The 22336-nt window shown below is 42.2% G+C and overlaps 1 protein-coding gene across 1 annotated transcript; it reads right to left on the reverse strand.

Moving 5' to 3' along the window:
* Positions 1-8960: 8960 nt before the first annotated feature.
* On the reverse strand, positions 8961-21865 carry LOC121305477 (zinc finger protein 239-like). The gene is made up of 3 exons (XM_041237118.1): positions 21595-21865; positions 14922-15242; positions 8961-12564 (listed from the first exon to the last, which is right to left on the reverse strand). The coding sequence occupies exons 1-3, from the start codon at positions 21863-21865 to the stop codon at positions 11813-11815; spliced, it is 1344 nt and encodes a 447-aa protein (XP_041093052.1). The 3' UTR covers positions 8961-11812.
* Positions 21866-22336: the final 471 nt, after the last annotated feature.

Genomic DNA, 22336 nt, shown 5'->3' on the forward strand with positions numbered 1-22336 from the left:
TAAAACAGTTGATTAAATTCATTAGACCTGAGTTGTGTTTGTTTTGTGTGTGTGCGTGTGTGTGTGTGTATATATATATTACACACACAGTACTGTGCAAAAGTTTTAGGCAGGTGTGAAAAAATGTTGTAAAGTAAGAATGCTTTCAAAAATAGATTTAATAGATTAAATAGGTAGAATAGTTTATATTTATCAATTAACAAAATGCAAAATGAGTGAACAGAAGAAAAATCTACATCAAATCAATATTAGGTGTGACCTACACCAAACGACATGTGAGCCTTCAAATCAGCATCAATTCTTCTAGGTACACTTGCACACAGTTTTTGAAGGAACTTGGCAGGTAGGTTGGCCCAAACATCTTGGAGAACTAACCACAGTTCCTCTGTGGATTTAGGCAGCCTCAGTTGCTTCTCTCTCTTCATGTAATCCCAGACAGACTCGATGATGTTGTGATCAGGGCTCTGTGGGGTCATACCATCACTTCCAGGACTCCTTGTTTACGCTGAAGATAGTTCTTAATGACTTTCGCTATATGTTTGGGGTCGTTGTCATGCTGCAGAATAAATGTGGGGCCAATCAGATGCCTCCATGATGGTATTGCATGATGGATAAGTGTCTGTCCGTACTTTTCAGCATTGAGGAGACCATTAATTCTGACCAAATCCCCAACTCCATTTGCAGAAGTGCAGCCCCAAACTTGCAAGGAACCTCCACCATGCTTCACTGGTGGCCGCAGACACTTGTGTACCGCTGTCCAGCCCTTCAGTGAACAAAGTGCCTTCTGCTACAGCCAAAAATTTCAAATTTTGACTCATCAGTCCAGAGCACCTGCTGCCATTTTTCTGCACCCGTTCCTGTTTTTCCGTGCATAGTTGAGTCGCTTGGCCTTGTTTCCATGTCGGAGGTATGGCATTTTGGCCGCAAATCTTCCATGAAGGCCTCTTATGTCCAGACTTCTCCGGACAGTACATGGGTGTACCAGGGTGCCACTGTTTTCTGAGCTGATGGCATTGCTGGACATCTTCTGATTGCAAAGGGAAGTAAGCATAATGTGTCTTTCATCTGCTGCATTAAGTTTCCTTGGCCGACCACTGCGTATACGGTCCTCAACGTTGCCCGTTTCTTTGTGCTTTTTCAAAAGAGCTTGGACAGCATATCTGGAAACCCCTGTCTGCCTTGAAATTTCTGCCTGGGAGAGACCTTGCTGATGCAGTATAACTACCTTGTGTCTTGTTGCTGTGCTCATTCTTGCCATGGTGTATGACTTTTGACAGTAAACTGTCTTCAGCAACCTCACCTTGTTAGCTGAGTTTGGCTGTTCCTCACCCAGTTTTATTCCTCCTACACAGCTGTTTCTGTTTCAGTTAATGATTGTGTTTCAACTTACATATTGAATTGATGATCATTAGCACCTGTTCGGAATAATTCTTTAATCATACACCTGACTATATGCCTACAAAATCCCTGACTTTGTGCAAGTGTACTTAGAAGAATTGATGCTGTTTTGAAGGCAAAGGGTGGTCACACCAAATATGGATTTGATGTAGATTTTTCTTCTGTTCACTCACTCTGCATTTAGTTAATTGATAAATATAAACTATTAACATGTCTATTTTTGAAAGCGTTCTTACTTTACAACATTTTTTCACACCTGCCTAAAACTTTTGCACAGTACTGTGTGTGTGTGTGTGTGTGTGTATGTATATATATATATATATATATATATATATATATATATATATATATACACACAATATAATCATTAGTGAACTTAAATCTCTATAGTCATAAGTAACAATACACAAAGCACAACAAAGTGGCTCAATGAACCACAAGAAAACGTACTTACTGCTACACGTTATTAAAAAATACATTTTCAATAGTTTGTTACAAAATACAGTACTAATGAATTATATACAGTATTTTTATGTTATTCGTATATAACTGTGTAACATCTTTAGTTAAATAGACTCACAATTAAAACAATGTATATGACTGTGGCAAAGTGCCCCACCCCTTTGTGTATTTTATGTTGTATGTTGTGTGTTATTGTTGGTGTATAGTCATTGGTACACGGGATATAAATGGGTCTGTGTAACGCGAGTGTTTAAAATGTATATTTGTATTTAGGCACGAGGATTGCACAGCACTTCACATGCAAGTAAAATGTAATATGTGAGCACAGGGAATTGCACTTTATTAATTCACGTGCAGTTGTACCGAGACTCCAATTAAATGATTGCTTAGCAGTCGAGTCTCGGTACAGCTGCATATTTTCACTCACTCAGGGTTGTGTGTTAAGTGAGTGGAGAACGGGATTGGAGACGGAGGTAATTGTAATAGAAGTAGTTCACCGTGTTTTGTCTGTATAGTCCGTTTTGTGAGTGCCGTGTCCTGTATCTTGTTTGTCTTACAACCTTTTATTTTCTGTCTGTTCATTATTAAATGCTGAGCAAGACCATTAGCTCAGCTTCACCAAACTCCACCTCTGTTGTTTATTTCCTGGTTCCTGGTTTCTGGTCTAACGTCACCTGCTGCAGCCGTCTTTGTGACAGGGGCAATGAGTGGATTCGGCTGTGGCAAAGAGGTCGACTTGTGCAGTACGAAACCTCTCCCAAATCTGTTTCACCACCCGAGGATGCAGTCTCCACTCCGATCTGTCTGGAGCTCTTCTGGACAGGAGGTCTGCTGCCTTGTTGTCCACACCGGGGAGGTGAACCGCCATGATGGAACGCAAGTTTCTGTGCGTCCAGGACAGGAGTCTGCTCACTGTGTGGTGAAGGCCCAGTGAGCGCAGGCCGCCTTGGTGGTTTATGAAGGCTATTACTGTAGTATTGTCCGTCCGGACCAGTCCATGTTTGTGCGCTAACTGCTGGTGAAAATGAGATAACGGCAGGGCTACTACTTGCAGCTGTTGGGCATTTATGTGTGCTTGCTGCCAATGTCCCTTCCACTGACCTCTTATTCCCCTCCCATTCCAGAGGCACTGGAGGCATCCGTAGTGACAACTTCCCTTCTGTGAAGGGAGTCCAGGGGAGAGCCAAGGTGCAGATTGCCAGGATGGAGCCACCACTCCAGTGTCTTCCGGGCATTGTCTGGACACTCACACCAGCCAGTGTCGGTCGTGGACCGGGTGCACCTTGAGTGTATTTACCCAGGCTTGAAGCGGGCGCATTCTCAGCAGCCCTAGGGAAGGATTCTCGAGGCAGCTGCCATCAGCCCCAACAACCTTTGAAATATTCTGACCTGTAGAAGAGCATCCTCTCTGAATTGGGAGAGTGTGACTTCCAACGACCGAATCCTGTCTTCCGACAGTGAGGCAAACATGCTGACAGAGTTCAGTTTGATCCCCAGGAATACTGTGGACTGAGATGGTACGAAGTTGCTCTTCTGTTGATGTATTGAGAGCCTTAACCTTGTCACATGATCTATGATCTGTTTTGTGTGCACCTTGGCGCGTGCTTTGGAACATGGGCAAACTAGTCAATCGTCCAGATAGTTCAGTGGAGTGGAGCCAGGCTGCATCCATGCACTTTGGAAACGTGTGGGACAAAACGGCAGCACTCAGAATTCGTACTTGTTGCCCGAGCTGGAGGGTCACTGAGGCCAAGAAATTTGGTGTAGAGGCTGCCGCCGCACATTTACAGCATCACAAACGCTTAAACAACGATAATTGAACTACACGAGGTAGTCGAAAAGAGAATAACAGCTACTTGCCAATCTCAAAGAGGGGCCGAAACCAGCTCTAATCAGTAAAACTGATGCGAGACTAAGGCAAGAGCAATCTCAAAAACACTCAAAGGTGTAGCTTACCATGTATTTTTAAATGCTCAAGAACCAACAAATCAGCCAATTTCCAGAACAAAGACCTGCGAGGCAATCTGTGACCTGACTCAGTGGAGTGAGAGAGAAAATGGTGATATGCCACTGTGAGGACGACCCTCTTCAACCGGAGGTGGGAGGGACTTCCTCCTCACAGCAGGGCCCTGATAGGGCAGCTTTTTTATATATGCTCAGTGATTGACGGACAGAGAGGGCTCTTACCATTCGGTAATGGTTGTCATTCCATTGAAATGGAACTTGGGGTGTGATTTTGAAGGCGACTGGTTACACCTGAGCTAATTTAGAATTCCTATTATAAGGGGAGTGGACAAGTTAGAAAAACTTGCTGGAAACTACTGAGACTCTCTATACCGCTCCAAGAGTTTTGCTGTTTTCACTAGTTTGCAGCTGCGAAACTAAATCACTTAGAATTACCATCTGTACCAGTACCAGTACCAAAAGTCTGAAACTTTCTCACATCATATGAAAAAAAACAAAACAAAATGTAAATACCTCTTACACATACTGACATAGAAGTTGTCAAACTAAGGTAAAATTGTTATTCTCCTTCCTCTTCCATTTCTTACTTTTAATAGTGTGTAGAGACTTTTCAAACAGAAAAGCTAAATAACTGGACATCTACCAATCATGTGATTCCACGTGTTGGTCAACGTCAAAATAAACCAGGGATCGCAAGCAGTTTGATATCCACACCATTTATATTAAAAATGTATTTGTTTTAAAACGGCACATATCGCACAAAAAAATTACTGACTTCCTTGCGGAGCACACAGCCTGAAGGTTCTGCTTGATTCTTGAAATGTTCCATTTCCCGTTTGAAAATATCTAATTTCCTGTTTGTTTGGTAGATACCATAGACTTTTACACGAGTGGCATATAGCTTCCTCGTCTAAATCACTGATCTCTAATAAATTGTAGTTCCTCGTTTTAATTCAAAATAACGGAATCATTTATTAGGTAGAAATGAATACATTATTTAATAAATGCAAGGAGGAATTAATATATTTGGAAATGCATATTTTTAAATAAATAAATGTAGAAATGAGTACATGTTTATATTATAAATGTATAAATAAGGAATGGACCAAAGTTCCTCAAAACCGATGGGAGAGACTGACCAACAGTTACAAGAAATGCTTAGCTGAAGACATTGCTGCTCAAGGGGGTGCCACCAATTACTGACTCTAAAGGTTCACATACTTTTTCACACATGATCTTGAATGTCGAAATATTTGTGTATAAATAAATGTTGGATAAGGGTGTCTGCTAAGAAAAAAAATTCAGGCCTGGTTGGTACTTGGATGGGACACTGCCTGGCAATACCAGGTACTTTAAACTTTTCCTTGGACTTACTTGTTTACAATAACAAATAGTAGATTAAACAAAAAAAAATGAGCTAATTTGCTTTTAGTTTATTGATGCCAGCAGCTTCGCTCACTTTAAAAAATATCCATCTCACTGCACTCATCTTAAATAATTCCCACCTTGCTTCTCCCTGGTCGCTGCGCTCGCCAGCTACTCGCTACTATTCTCTCCTAGCAGAACTTTTCATCTGATTGCATTACAGCACACCATGCCGGTGCAGCGTGTTACTCTATCACTTTTCATCTCTGATTGCATTACAGCACACCATGCCGGTGCAGCGTGTTACTCTATCACTTTTCATCTCTGATTGCATTACAGCACACCATGCCGGTGCAGCGTGTTACTCTATCACTTTTCATCTCTGATTGCATTACAGCACACCATGCCGGTGCAGCGTGTTACTCTATCACTTGAGACGCACCGTTAGGACTGATTTTATTAATCGCTATTTAAATAATTGCATAAGAAAAGTTATAAATATGTTTATTTCACCCCTGCACTCACTGTTTTAATTGCATTTGGCTCATTCCAGACACCACCTGATACATGAGCACAACAAACCCAGCAATGTATTACACCATGTAACAATTATTATTATTTTTTTGTTGTTGTTCCTGGGTAGTAAGTGTTATTTCCTATTTATTGCTTATGCCTCAAAAGTATAGAAAATGGTTATTATTCCCCACAAACTTTGCTTTTGTGACCAGGACAGTGATATTTTGAAATTTACCTATTTTCCAGAACATTCCAGATAGATTCAGTGCTGAGTAAGCTTGGAGTAACTTCTAGAACTTTCCAGTAATATAAATAGTAGTATAAATACAGGGGCCTTAAGCCCACCAGTTCAGTTTAGTTCCAGCTGCCTAAGTGGATACATATGTGCATTTTTCTGAGATGGCATCAAGAGGCTGCAATGGTGGCATTCCTGATGGGTCTCTAAGGCGGTTTTACCAAGTTTCCCTGGCCACAGGACTGGCCACAGCGGACCGAGTTCTCTGTGGGGAGGAACAACGTCAAGTGGGAGCCACTGGTGGACCCCCAGAAGGTGCTGATGCCACCACTGCACATCAAATTGGGCCTTATGAAACAATTTGTCAGAGCTCTAGATAAGGAGTCGGCAGCCTTCAAGTACCTTCAAGACTTCTTCCCTAAGCTGTCTGAGGCAAAGGTCAAAGCCGGTGTCTTCGTCGGACCACAGATAAAGATGATCCTGGAGTGCAATGAATTCCCCAAGAAGCTCACTAGTAAGGAGAAAGCGGCTTGGAACAGCTTTGTCGCAGTGGTTCGGGGCTTCCTGGGCAATCACAAGGCCGAAAACTATGTGGAACTGGTTGAGACTCTGGTGAAGAACTACGGCACAATGGGCTGTAGGATGTCCCTCAAAGTCCATATCCTTGATGCTCATCTTGATAAAATTCAAGGAGAACATGGGAGCGTACTCGGAGGAGTAAGGCGTACGCTTCCACCAGGATATACTGGACTTTGAACGCTGCTACCAAGGACAGTATAACGAGGACATGATGGGAGACTACATTTGGGGGCTGATTCATGAAAGTGATTTACAGTATAATCATAAATCCTGAAAAACTACTCACTTCTAAATCTTTTGTAGTCATTTTTGTATTACTTTAGTATAAATACATGTTAATTTGGATTCATATGTTACTTTATGTAAACGAAAAGACCATTTTCTCATTGGAAATAGGTCAATTTCAAAATATCACTGTCCTGTTCACAAAAGCAAAGTTTGTGGGGAATAATAGCCATTTTTCTATACTTTTGAGGCATAAGCAATTAGGAAATAACGCTTACTACCCAGGAACAAAAATTGTGTTACATAGTGTTATCAACCGTTTGTTATAAAAATGAAGCAGACTCATTTGTTATATAAGGTAGGCTATGTTAGGTGGATGACAGATTCCTAATATTGTGAAGGTGGCTCTTTTGGTAAATTAATAATAGTAATATTTTGAATATAAACTTTTAAATATTTAGCCCTGATGTTTTGAGACTAGGCCCACACAGTGTATATATTAGTGGTAATATACTTGTTTTAATTAGTCATGGATCCAAAGGAATCAGTATACTCTCATTTGGCCCTGAGAGAAATATTCTTGATAACACTGTGACCTGCAATGCCTGGATTGTTTTGTTGGATTTCCTATGAAAACAAAAGTTGTTTATCACACCTGGCTATGTTGTGGGAAAATGTCTATAAACAGTGGAGGTTCTGGTCTGGATTCTGCCAATTTTATGTCGAGCAGCAACATCCAGTAAGTCAGATACGTCTCATTATTTACAGTGTTTATTAAACAACACGAACAGTTTAAACAAAACAAAAACACTCAAAAACAAAGGGGCACACTGGCCAAATCAAATAACCAATAATAATAAGTGTTTATTAAACAACATGAACAGCTTAAACAAAACAAAAACACTCAGAAACAAACGGGCACACTGGCCAAATCAAATAACCAATAATAATAAGTATGGTGCTGGTGCACGCCCATCACTCTGCAGGTTTTGTATTTATTCTTTTACCTCTTTTCTCTACTCCCGTTCACTACTCCCCGAACTCTCTCTCCATGGGGTGCAGAAAGCTACAGGCTTTTATACAGGTCACCATCTCCAGATTAGCAACAATGAATCCATGAATTAACACAGGAGATGGTCACCTTCTGCAAGAAGTTTTTATGAATGGGGGATTTTAACCCCTTTACCCCCATTCTCGTGACTATAGAGTATGAGAGCGGCTTTTCGTCGGTCTCACACAACAAATAATAATATAGGACAGCTTTAGTCCATCCGCACACAACATATAATATATATATATATATATATATATATATATATATATATATATATATATATATATACACACATACGCAAATTTTATATATAATACAATTATGGCATTGGTCATTATATATACAGTACATATAAATCATAATGCAAAAACAATAATAAACAAAGGGGTGGGACACTCCACCACAATGATTTAAACATGTTTAAACAGGAAAGCAGGCATTAGAGTTGCAGTTATTTTATCACTGCATTGATCATTAATACATTTAAAAAATATATAAAAACAAAGTCACAGCATGCATTATAATGGGGCCGGGACATTTCAATCTGATGGTAATGAGTGTGACATTAACAGAAGTGACATTAAATCTGACAAATTGCAGCCAGAAACCTGACTCTGTTACCAAACATAAAACAAAACACCCCCTCCCCTGATGACCACCTGACTTTAATAAAGGACAAAATGTGGAAAAACAGGTTTTCATTATTCTGCACCTTGTTCACTGGCTGGTAGCATTCGTTCTTGATATTAAACTCTCCTCACAACTCACTTTGCAGTCCAAGGATTCCTCCTTGCATGTGTGGCTTTTTAGGCTCCAGCCACATTCTCACATGTATTTTGGCAGAGAGGGATTTAACCTCCTCCCTGCTGATCCAAACTAAACAACAGCAACTAGCGGACGGCTTTCGTCAGCCCAACTACAAACAAACATAATCCAGTTATAAGAATACAAATGAAAATAAACCACACATAAATAATAAAAGGGGCAGCACCTTGCCACAGTGCTTAATAAAAACATGTTGCCCTAAAGAAAATGTGCAAGCATAAAGCACTTCCTATAAAGGACACACAGTCCCGAGTATAATATATATATTATATATATATAATATCTATATTATATATATTATATATATATATAATCCTATAGTCATCTATATCTATCTGTCTCTAGACAGATATAGATGAGAACCTATTCATGATGTTATTCAGAAACCCCCCTGTAAGCATAATCATATTCAGGTTCATACACCGTTCATAAGGTCATAGGAAGTCATTAATCACATTTTTGAAAGGCGGCAGCATACTTGTACTACGATTTAATATAGACAGGAAAACATTTTTTTTCTGCTTTAGTAGTCTCGTTGTCAATCAAAAAATTGATATTAAAAACACAGAAGCCTATATTTGTTAATAGAGAACCCAAGAGAGAGAGGGGAGTATTAAACACATCATTAGCAGAAATCATCTTGTGAAAGCAATGGTATGCAGCCCTTTGGAGTGCTAAAAACTCTCTGGTGCACCATAGCATTGGTTTTACACTTCAAGCTGCCTGTATGATAACTGAGGTATACTGTGCTGTGTCTTGAGCAGGGATCGGCAAGGTGTCCATGGTAAAAAGTTTGAGGTCCTTGGTAATTTATTTTAAAAAAAGTATGATTTACAATCTCTGTTGAAAAAAAAGACATGATTTATCTATGTACATATTGCAACTGCATTGCAAACAGGCTAGATTTGGCCTCTGCTTCTCCCCGTAAACTGACAATGACAAGGTTCTACCATAACTATGGTTACTGCAGAATCTTGATGACACTGAACCACCTACTGAAGCCTTGTTACACAATCCGGTTAAGCGTTAGTTACGATCATGTTGTGCACTGTTTTCTTTTTCTTAACATTGAAAAAAACATGGCGTCAAAATTAAAAAAAAAAAGATCGTTCAACCCAGCTTGGGAAAGAGAATATTTCATTTTTGAAAGACCCACAGATTATTTTATGGCGTGCACAAGATGTGACCAAGTAATGAAGCAACTCAAGTCAACAGTAGCTCACGACCATGCTGAAAAATGGTGCAAAAAAATATCTAAGACTTCAAACATGTCGAGTGTAGAGAAGGATAGATTCATCAAGGAGGCCAAAGCCAACAGAGGAAGCCAGGTAAAGTCAACGACTGACTTTGACCCAAACTCTGCTCCTTTTCAAAGAATGCATTGCGGTGCAAAAACTGTGTCAAGAAACACCGAGGATTTAGGTGGCTATCTTTACAGTGAAATTGTTCAAGAAGCAGTAGATGCACCGTTTGTAAACTTAATGTGCGACGAGAGCGCTGACCACAGTGACAAGAGTCATAATAAATTATCATCGTTTTGTGAATGTTGATGCAGGTGAAATTCACTCTGAGTTTTTGAGCTTAATTGAAATAACCGAGCGTCGTAATGCACAAAATCTGAGTGAAGCCATCATTGGTTGTTTGGAAAATGACCGAAACAAGTACCCTGTAGAGAAAATTGTGGGATTTACATCGGACGGGGTATCTGTAATGCTAGCCCAACGTGAAAGTGTTTCAAGTCGATTGAAAGATCGCTATGGCGATTTATTTGTCCGGCACTGTATGACTCATCGCCAAGTCTTAATGGCTAAAGACGCTGAATCAGTCATACCTGACTTTGTGGATCAAAGTGACACTGAAACATTTCAGTGGGGCTGCAAGAAAAAAGGAATGTAGACAGATCTGTGAGTTGAATGAAGATGAATACTCAAACCTGGTTAACTACAAAAAAAATTCGCTGGTTAAGTTTGGCTGCCTGCATTGAGAGGTTTGAGTTACTGTGGGATTCTCTAGTGCAATACTTTGAGAGAGAGAGGCATTTGGGAATGGGTCACCGAGTTATAGAACAAGTTGCCAGAATATCCATGACATGCTACAATCTGTTAAATTCATTCTATATCAAAGTTTCTTGAATTGGGTTTGGACCCCTGCAGCCAAAAGCCACCAGTCTTAGAAATTCAAAACTTGCTGCAAGATTTATAAAGCACATTAACTCCAGCGAAGTTGAAATGCAGTATACATTGTACTGCGAGGATGAGGCTGTGAAGACACTTTTCAACTCAGACTGCTGTGGCAGTGACGTTTCCAAATGATGGTGTATTTTGTTTAAGTCAAGTAGTGAGGATGAATAGAGTGAACTACCAAGGCTGTCACTTCTTTTACTGACACTGAGCCCTGACACCCGTTGCTGCGAACGAGGCTTCAGCCACATGAACTCAATTAAAACATCCACAAGGAATCGCCTTGAGAACTGTCGTGTTGATGCATGTCTGCCTATTGCAATGCAACAACATCACAAAGGACTTTGATGTAGCTGGGGCAGCAAGGTACATTCAAAAACACTAAGCGAGTTGAATTTATTATTATGCCTAGATAACTACCGTAGCTATCTATATACAGTTGTGCTGCTCTTCATTGATATTCGTGTGCTTAGCTCCTCTATATATATATATGGGAGAATGTGCTTTAAATCGGACTGTGCTCTGCTGTTTGCTTTACACCCCCCATGTCCGTCACTGAGTCCAGTAATTTTGTTAAGTGTTAACTTGGTGGTACCGACCCCTGGTCTTGAGGTGCCGCTGAGTCACCATGGCATCGGGGAAGATTCCACGCAACACACTCCAAGACGCTGAGCAATGCATGAGAAAAAGAGAAACTTGCATTCATAATACAATCTATTTAATATATTACTAATGTGATGTAACACAATCAGAAAGCTCAACAAGATGATGATGATGAATGGTCGAAACAAAATGTAGTCGTTCATATTTCTGGTCCAACAGTTTTTGCTCTGAACAAATTCTGATTAGGGGTGACCTTATTTATCAAGCAAGCTTATTCTTTTGTTTTCAGTAAATATTACTGTTGTTTAGGTGTGCTCAAGCGTCTGCAATTCTGAGAATGTTCTCAAGTCCTGCAAGAGCCAGCAACTGACTTAACTTTTGTTCACAAAAAGAGCAGGGATAGGATTACACACCTGTGTGAATTTTATGGTGTCTTTTAAGGTGTCCGAACTGGCTGAATCTCTTCCCGCAAACATCACAGTGATAAGGTTTCTCTCCCGTGTGAATGCGTTGGTGCCTTTTAAGGGATCCTAAGTTACTGAATCTCTTCCCACAAACAGCACAGTGATAAGGTTTCTCTCCTGTGTGAATGCGCTGGTGGACTTTAAGGTTTCCTAAGTGACCGAATCTCTTCCCACACTCAGGGCAGTGATAAGGTTTCTCTCCCATGTGAATTTGCTGTTGTGAATGAAGATTCCCTAACTGTGTGAAACTCTTATCACTGGAAGGTACGTGGGAAGGTTTCTCTCCTGTGTAAATGCGCTGGTGTCTTTTAAGCAGTGATATATGATTGAAACTCTTCCCACAATCAACCCAGGAAAATGTAGTCCCTCCTGCGTGATTTCCCTTGTGAGTTTCAGGAACGTCCAATTGACAGGAACTCTTCCCACCTGTAATAGAATGAGGCAAGGTCTTCAAGTTGCTCTGGGTTTCAAAACTGTTAAAACATGCAGAATGTGGCGTCTCTCTACTCTCCACAGTAAGAGGGGGTCTGTCTTGTAAAGAAGGGATTTTAACTGAGTGAGTCCTCAATGTCTTCACATACTCTTCTTGGGGTGATGTTTCTCTGTGCTTCTTGCACTGTGGTTTGCCGCTAGAAGCGTTTTTGCACTGGGGTGATGGAGTGGAGTCGTGTTCTCCTTCATCTACTTTAGAAGCTAAAGAAAGAAAGAGAAGAGAGACAAAGGTTATTGTAGAGCATTCTTCCACATGCACTGTTCTGAACACAAGCGAGAGAGCAGCTCAGTGATTGGTTGTTAAGATCAGGCGGACTCATTTACCAGTTAGTGTCCCACAAGTTTCAGTCACAGCAAGAATGATGTCATCATGTCAGTCAAGTGGAAAATGAAAAACGACATTTTTTTAAATATTTAAACTGGAATATTTTAAATCGAGCCAATAGTCATGAAAAATCCTGACTATTCATTACCTGCTTTTTGATAGTACTGCTACTTAATATTTGAATTTGCTTTTTGATAATTAATATTTGCTGTGCTTCTAAAAACAGAATCCCATTTGCAATCCTCCGCACTGCACCTTGCCTTTTTATTCTGCCTGTATTGAAGACACACGACATGTAGAACTATGCAGGGCTGCAGGGGGTTTGTTTTTCCACAACAAATGTGTCTTTATAAATCAATTTTTGTGTAAAACATCTGTAGAGCAAAGATCTAAAAAAACTACAAATCCCAGATTCCCTCTCACAGCTGCAACTGATTCGCTGGTCTGCTGTACAGAACCCCTCCACACACGTATTTCCTGTACTGTGACAATAATAACACAGCAACGCTTACTGTGAGATGCACAAGAGGGAAATGTGGTGCTGTGAGCAAACACTACAGTCCTTGGGATAGCTGCAGTGAGATGAGCATTTAAAAATGAGATTGTATTTAAATAAAGTGTAAGAAATAAAGACTGTTGGTTTGCATTATCATACAATATGGGTTCACTCTGATTTGGGCGATCCTGTTGCATACATTCTCCACAGAAATTCTGTACTGAAATGTTTCTCCTGTTGACGCTAAGCAACCCGACTGGATCTGGCATCACCCAGTGATGGGGACATGTGATCCCTGCAGCTCTGTAAAGCTGTGGGAGCAGCACAACTGCAAACAGGCTACCAGGAATGGGGAAAGGCACAGATCTAACACAGGATCCAATCCAAAGTTTACAGCTCCACTCCGGCTCTCGCCAACCCTGTACTACATGTAACATGTAGAAAACAGAAAGTACTCATTAGAGGAGAAACCTCAAAATGGAGTGAGGTAACCAGCGGTGTACCACAGGGATCAGTATTTTATGTATCTATATTAATGACTTAGATTCTGGTATAGTACGCAAACTTGTTAATTTTGCAGATGACACAAAAAATAGGAGGAGTGGCAAACACTGTTGCATTAGCAAGGGTCATTCAAAATGATCTAGACAAGACTCAGAACTGGGCAGACACATGGCAAATGACATTTCATAGAGAAAAAAGTGTAATGTACTGCATGCAGGCATTATAAATATCATATGGGAGATACTGAAATTGAAGAAGGAATGTACAGAAAAGACCCAGGAGTTTATGTTGACTCAGAAATGTCTTCATCTAAGCTATAAAAAAGCCAACAAGATGCTTGGATATATTTTGAAAGGTGTTGAATTTAAATCAAGGGAAGTAATGTTAAAACTGTACAATGCACTAGTAAGACCTCATCTTGAATATTGTGTTCAGTTCTGGTCACCTCGCTACAAAACGGGTATCGCTGCTCTAGAAAGAGTGCAAAGAAGAGCGACCAGAATTATTCCTGGTTTAAAAGGCATGTCATATGCAGACAGGCTAAAAGAATTGAATCTATTCAGTCATGAACAAAGAAGACTACGCGGTGACCTAATTCAAGCATTCAAAATTCTAAAAGATATTGACAGTGTCGACCCAAGGGACTTTTTCAGCCTGAAAAAAGAAACAAGGAACAGGGGTCACAAATGGAGATTAGATAAAGAGGCAATCAGAACAGAAACTAAGAGGCACTTTTTTACACAGAGAATTGTGAGGGTCTGGAACCAACTCCCCAGTAACGTTGTTGAAGCTGACACCCTGGGATCCTTCAAGAAGCTGCTTGATGAGATTCTGGGATCATTAACCTACTAACAACCAAACGAGCAAGATGGGCCGAATGGCCTCCTCTCGTTTGCAAACTTTCTTATGTTCTTAAATAGTTTAATTGAACCAATTAAACCTCCATCCAGGCACAGGAGCAGCACTTTATAGAACTGAACCTGTTCAATGTGGAGTGGAATGGCCTGCAGGAGCGTGATTGGACACCGCTGATCAAACAGCATTCTAAAGAGGCGGGGCAGTGGCTGCACATCTAGCAGCTGCCTCAGGAGCAAGGACAGTTATGTCCTTGTTGACAGAGTGGCTGGGCAGCTCCCCTTGGTTAAAATATGAATGTGAAGCACACTGCTGGTGTTTAGTAGCAGCTCTGCAGGATGAATAGGCAGCTCAATGCTGCTTGTTTTGTAGGGTTACCTCTAAATCCCAGTTCACATTCAGATGGAGAATCATCACACAGGCTGGATCCCAGATTGTTGTTCTTCTCAAGTGTATGGACATTATTTTCATGAAGAGGTTCCTCTGTGATGGGGACACATTCCTGCTCTATGAACTCCTCTTTGATAGGAACACATTCCTGTTGAGGGACTTCTTCATCTTTAACAAATGTCAGCTCTGTAACCTGCATTAGACTTGCACAGCACTCCCGCTCAAAGGACTCCTCTTGTGTGTAAACTGCTTCTATCTTTGGCCCCTCCTGTGCTTCGGATTCAGGGATAGCGTGGCTCTCTTTGGGATCTGTGGGAAACAAAATTGTATAAAATTAGAACTCCTACTTACTAGCTAGGCTGGGAATGAGGCTGGATCCTTCTAAAGTACTTGTGGTAGAGGGTAGATCTATGTCTTTAATTAAAGCTGAAATACATTTTTGTAATTTGAAATAAATAAAGAACATCTAACCCTAGTACCCTACCCTCAATTCCATGGTTCATATCTTTGCAATGATTAAATATTTATTTCAACTCCTATCAACATTGTGTGTTAGTTGCTTTGATCAGGGACTGTATCAAAATAAACCCCTCCAATCTGCTGTGCTCAGAAATATGCAGCCTGCATTTAGAGTGACTGCTCCTCAGTTATTTCGTATAGGGGTGAGCTGGTATAATAGTTTGGTGGTTTAAGTTCATTCTGGTATTGATCCCATTCCTGTTATTCTACATTGCAATCATCGGTTAACACTGTGTTTGTGTTCCTATGAACAAAGTGAAGGAAAAGGCATTTTCATATGAACATCTTTTTATTCTACATCCTGTACAAAACAAGACTCAGCCCTGCTGGGCTTTCTCAGCTGCTGTACCTCACTGGAGCACTGCATCCACTTCTACCTCCCTGTCAATCACCATCATGAGCGCCGCTCTGTTCCAATGCAAACATCCATTTCTCTACTGCAAACAGGCTTAGAAACCAAGCAGGGAGTCTTGCAGTCTCAGCACAGGGTCTGAGGAATGTCTTTTTGTTACCTCATACTGTATTGTGATAACAGTTTTGAAGGAAACTAACACAGAACACAAGTTCCCTTTCAATTCGAAGACAACCACCAAAGAATACTTTGGGATATGCCTGATTTAGGTATGTATTCGCAGAGCTACAAAGTACTTTATTGATTTATTTATTTTATGGTTAGAATTATTCTAACAAAACAAACTGCAGCATCACATTGTTTTGTACAAATGATAGATCTTAATACAATAATACACACTGTTACAGTATAATATACACTGTAGCACTATCCATTCTTAATACACACTGTTACAGTATAATACACTGTAGCACTATCCATTCTCAATAATAATCACCGTTACAGTATAATATACAGTTTTTTTTTCTTCTTTTACTGCCTTGTATTTATTTCTTTATTTTTTTTTAACTGCACGCGTGATTCTTCACCGGGACCCAGCTGTTGAGTTGAATTCGCTGTATCCACCACCTACTCAGCGCAGCTGGTAATAACAGCAATAATAGAATTTTACAGATCACCCATCTGGCGCGGCGACAGTTCTCCCATAGCTCAATGGTTGTGTGTGTGAGCCTCTATTTTCTTTTCCTATTACTGCCTTTGCAGTTAAAAAAAAAAAAAAAAAAAAAAAAAAAAAAACACACAAAAAGCAGTACACTTTTTTTCTGTCTAACACGCCACAGCTCCTTGAGCCTGTGCTCCACTCTGTACGCTATGCGCTGCCCCGTTGTGTGACTGCACGCGGTCCAGAACCAGGTTATTGCCGCTCTGCACCCTGGTGCAGCACCGTGCGCTCCCCTGTACGTCTCTCCCGATTCCCTACCGCAGCCACTCGAGCCTGTGCATCCACCCCGGTATATGCTATGCGATACCCCGGGTTGTGTTGACTGCACGTGATTAAGGCTAGGTGCCTCTCAGTGCCTCAGAGCCTCGGTGCTTTGGCGCCTTCAGTGCTTAGATGCTCCATGCCTCTGTGCTTAGCGCACCCAGCATGCCAATAACACCTGCACTCGGTGCCCCGACTCTTCAGTGCACCAGTACTGTATTCTTCCTCACTCAGTGTCCTTGGTGCTTCTGGTCCCATGGTGCATGAGTGCTTCAATACACAGGTCTACACCCTCTGCTGTTTAAACAACGCCCTTGGGGCCATACAGACATCAAGCATGGCTAAATTCCATGCCTGCACAACGTCCCCTGCTAGCGCGGCTGAGAAGTGGGATTCCAACACAGCAGTGATCTCGGAGGCAGTTCCAAGGCGCCCCAGGCAGCCCCCACTTGGGTGCTCGCCACCGTACACGACGGTTATGCACACCGTCACCTTCTTCAGTCTTTCCGGCCGGGCAACTGGTTTACAAGAGTGGACCGAAAAGGACGCGTACTTACACATCCCTATTCATCCAGCGCACAGGACGGATCTCAGCTTCGCCTTTCAGGGGAGTGTCATCGAGTTTTCCATGCTGCCCTTCAGTCTCTAGCCCCTCACATGTTCTCAAAGTGCATGGATGCCATCCTACCTCCCTTGCGGCTGCAAGGGATCAGGGTGATGAACTACCTGGGCGACTGGTTGATCTGTTCCCAGTCGCAGGTACAAACGTGGGCACGCATAGCGATTGTGACTAAGCATCTGTTGAGACTGGGAATCACCCTCAACGATGCCAAGAGCCAATTATTACCAGGGCAAAGTACAGTCTACTTGGGTCTCTGGCTGGATTCCCTTACGAGGCAAGCCTACCTGTTGGACGACAGAGTAGCTTCTATTCACAACTGTCTGGCCCTTTTTCAAAAGGGTTCACAGAACAATTGGTGTTGTGTCAAAAACTACTAGATCTGATGACTGCAGCTTCATCAGCCTTTAAACTGGAGTTACTCCACAGGCACCCAATCCACGTCTGGCTCAATGTCTTTCAGCTACACCCCAAGCACGACAGACGCCATCGGCTGACCGTGTCACGGCTGTGCTGGGAAGCTGTACGCTGGTGGAGGCAAGCCTCTCACATGAGCGAAGGTGTAACGATGGGAGTGAAACACAACCGTCAAATGATGACAGACTTCAATCTGGGTTGGGGTGCGGTCTGGGCAGGCAGGGGAATCAGCAGGTCCTGGACAGGCCGCTGGACATCCCTGCACGTAAATGAGCAGTGCATGAGCCAACAAATGACCCAAAGCACTTTGTACGCTTTCCCGCCGACACCGATACTCCTTGCCTAACTCGACGGTCAGGAGAGAAAAAGCAGCAGGAGAACCTGGCTTTTGAACCCTTGCCAGCTGCTGCAGGGCCAGCCCTGGGAGATCCTGCTGCACAAGGATCTCCTCGGTCAGGCACGAGGCACCCTCTGGCCACCACAACTGCTTAGACTCCAGCTGTGGGTCTGACACCTGAACGGGCACCTTAGGGCTCTCAGATGCGGTAGTTAGTACATTGCAGAACACTAGGGCTTCCTCCACAAGGGCACTTACAAGTGGAGGTATTTTCAAAAGGGGTGTATGACCCCATCTACTGCCCCATAGCAATTATTTTACAGTTTCTATAAAGTGTACCTCGCAGCTATACCTGAATGCCAAGTCCCCATAGACTCAGTATCCCCAGGTGCCCATATTCTGGTGACCCATTTTCTAAAGGGTGCTCGGCCGCTGCGTCCCCCCCCCTAGAAAGGACGTCCTCCCCGAGTGGTCTGGACGTGGTATTGGAGGCTATTTGGTTGTATTAAGGCCCTGTTTGAGCCTATACCTAAGGTGATTATGGCTTTCCACTTGAACCAATCAGTGGCAAAAGAGGCCTTCCCCCCTCCTCCCTTTGAATTGAAGGATAGGAAACTGTATTCCCTCTGCCCAGTGAGGGCATTGAGAGGTTATGTGAATAGGATGAAAGCGCTGCATCAGTCTGACCAGCTCTTCGCTTGCTATGGTGAAAGGACTCTGGGTCAATCCTTCTTGAAGCAGCAACTGGCCCACTGGATTTTAGACATAGTATCAACTGCATACAATAATAACGGTCTACCCCCACCTAGGAGGGTGGCCGCGCACTCTACCAGAGGTCTGGCTGCGTCATGGGCTCTCTTTCGAGGTGCTTCATTGACTGACGTTTGTACTGTGGCTAGCTGGGTTATTCCGCATAGATTCACCAGGTTTTACCAACTTAATGTTGTAGATCTCTCTAAGCCTTCATTAGGCACAAGGGTCCTTGATGTTGTACACGCAGACCACCAACACCAGCTGGCGGTAGCGAGGCCTCCCTTGCAACGGCTCTGGTATACTTTCCCAAAAGTATTGGTTGGTGGTTGTCTTCGGATTGAAAGGGGATGTTAGGTTACTCACCGTAACCCTGGTTCCCTGAAAGAGAAGACGACCACCAAACCTTGCGAGGTCGTATCACTCGCATCCACGGTGGAGAGAATTAGGTATACAATTCATTCAAATAAATGTAGTCACCCATTCAGGTACGTCAAAATGAAGGAAATAAGATAAACCATATTGAAGTTCTGGCTCATCTAGAACTCTGACTCCCTTGACAATAACCGACTCTTGACTTGTAGGGAGTTTTTCCCAATTTTATACAGTAGCGTTGGCCAGATGTAACTCAGTTCAGAGGATGCGTTGCAATTGAAGTTATGTAGTTTGTAGGAGTGTTCTTGTGCAATTCTCTCAGGATCTTCCAAAAGCATAACTGCCAGCTTTGCTTCAGTTCGGGTTCATGCGGTGGCATAAAACAAAGACCAGCTTTCCGATTAATGCAGCACCCTGTTTTCTGGCTCAGTCCCTCGCAGGACAGATTGCAGGGCCCTTCCACAGAAGATGATTTCAGCCATTCTTCAGAACATTGGTTCTTCCTTGCCTTCTGTGAATTCGAGCATGTGTGCTCCCATGAAACTTTCTTCAGAGCAGTTCAGCTTTCATTTCATTTCAGACCTCACCACTTGCCCTCAGAAGCATGCCAAAGTTCACAGACTTCTTTGTGTGTGTGGAGCGTTAGGTCTCATGTAGGGGGCATGGTTTCTCTTGCCTGGAGCCCCGTTCCTTGTGTGGAGCGCTATTTGAAAGTCGCACTGGTTCTTTTTGTTATCCCTTCTTCACTCCTGGGATTGGATAGTTTGTTTATTTTTGTCCACATGGAGTGTTTCCCATTGGTTGTTCTCATTTTCACCTCTACATATTCCATTTCTGTTAATTTCATACACACATATTATGAATCAATCTGACGCTACAGTCGATTTGATGCAAAAGAGGAAGTGAGCTCTACGGACCGACTACTTATTACCTCGACAGGCGGGACCGAGGACATCTGTCACGCCACGGAGGGGTCTATCGGCAGCTCTGACATAAAATGCTCAGCGAATACCTACCTAAGGCAAGCATATCCCAAAAGTATTGATTGGTGGTCGTCTTCTCTTTCAGGGAACCAGGGTTACGGTAACGTTTCAATGTGTCAAATACATTGAGTAGACAAGCCACTGCAGCAGGACAGCCTGCTTATTCTCAAAGCAGTTTCATTTAAACACGTGAGTTACAGAATTCAAACTTTTGAAAAGTGCAGCAATATTTTGTTTTGTACAAACTCCACCTCTTTAACGATTACGAACAATATTGAAAGCTTACTTGTGCAACGTCACGTGAACTGCAGCTACAAATCCAATCTCATCCCTTGTAGTGTTACAATACATTTGTAATGGTGTGGCTATCCCTATTGTATGTATTTCTGCGAACTCTCTGCTCTACTCTTAAATAATAACCTGTATTGGTACATGTTTGCGTTTATAAGCAATATGAGCGATCGTTTCCCAATTCTGTTTACCATCAGCTCAACAAAGTACTTAATTTATTTATTTATTTATTTTATGGTTAACATTTTCGGGTTTTTGAGGTCAACTCCAGTAAAACACGTTTTGTGCAATATATATAATATATATATATATAATATATAATATATAATATACTATATATATATATACACAAATATCTCACAAAATTGTGTGTGTGTATATATAACCTATATTATATGGATGCAACAGGGTCCCACGACGACGCCCTTTATCGCAGTTAGGTCTGGAAAGATCTCTGTAAACGTGTGTGTGTGTGTGTGTGTGTGTGTGTGTGTGTGTGTGTGTGTGTGTGTGTGTGTGTGTGTGTGTGTGTGTGTGTAACAATAAGGGCCTAGGACTAAAGCAAAAGAACCAGCACAGACTGTACCAAATGCAAACTCAGCAGCACTGGAGCTGAATATGTTGATAACAGAACACAAATCATTATTCCAACCCTCTGCAATACGGGCTGCGGCTGTCTCTGCGGGACTCTACACAAGACATCACTTTACCACAAGGATACCACTTCAGTCTTTTTTTAATTAAACGGGTTAAGATTTACCAGTCTAGTAGTTTATTAGTTTCTAGAATGCCTACTTAAATGTAAATGAGACTAGGTTAGATTTGCCTCGTTCTTATGGTCTATAAAATAATACAGTGCCTTGATTAGACTCCTTATATCCAATATTAGGACACATCTGTAACATTAACAGCGCTTATAATAATCAAACACGTTCAAACTTCTCCAAAGAGAAATTCTAACCAAGATCTTATCAATAGAAGGTGGTTTAAGGTGTTGGCTTGACCGAGCAATAACACACAATAAAATCAAGCTTACCCTGAAATATGAAAGCGTGTTTGATGTCTGTATCTGCAGTGTTTCCACACCCTCGCACGGCTCTCAGCTCGCTCTCTGATATTTCCAATCTCCGCTTCAGACTTTCAATCTCTTTCTCCTTTCCAGTCATTTCCACTCGGAATTCAGTGAATTTGCTGCCGACAGCTTTAGTAACCGCACACAAGACGGAGTCCACAGCCGCTTTCACTGCGAGCTCGACGGCAGAGGCGAGCTCGTCTTCAAAGAGCGACACGGAGACACTGACCTCCATCTTCACTGGTTTTAGTGGGAGACTGGTCTAGCGGAATCCTCTTCCCGGAACTCCGTGCACGTAATAAACACGAAATCACAAATTACTAGAAAACATTTCACCCCAAGCTGAATAGTTTAAACAGCAGGAGGCAGCGTGCAGTAAAGCAGCAGCGCCCGCAGCCAGCTCTCCACACATAAACACAGCAAACCTCTCCAGCGCCTGGGCTGAAATGCGTCGCTAGCAGAAGGCGGGTCTGGTTGGAAGCATCGCGTATTATTGGCTGCAGGAACACTCTATCCCCAGCATGAGAGACTGATTGGCTGACATCCCTGTCGAAAACAAGGGCGGCGTCCACGTGATTATGAAGAGGGACGCCAGTGTTCGCCATGTTGGCTCTATGCAATACTGACACTGCGAGGGAGCCCAAATGGCGCCAGTTTCGACTCTCTCTCTCTGGTTTCCAATGCGCTTGCTCAATTCCAAATTAAA

Source organism: Polyodon spathula, chromosome 43 (genome assembly GCF_017654505.1).
Source record: "Polyodon spathula isolate WHYD16114869_AA chromosome 43, ASM1765450v1, whole genome shotgun sequence".
Lineage (NCBI taxonomy): Eukaryota > Metazoa > Chordata > Actinopteri > Acipenseriformes > Polyodontidae > Polyodon > Polyodon spathula.

Bases quoted from the DNA above. Each gene is read 5' to 3' on its own strand.
- LOC121305477 (XM_041237118.1), bottom strand. From the start codon at position 21,865: ATGGAGGTCAGTGTCTCCGTGTCGCTCTTTGAAGACGAGCTCGCCTCT. The intron at 15,243-21,594 runs GTAAGCTTGATT...TGTTTCCCACAG, and splicing joins ACACGCTTTCATATTTCAGG to ATCCCAAAGAGAGCCACGCT. The intron at 12,565-14,921 runs GTAACCCTACAA...TTCTTTCTTTAG, and splicing joins ATGTGAACTGGGATTTAGAG to CTTCTAAAGTAGATGAAGGA.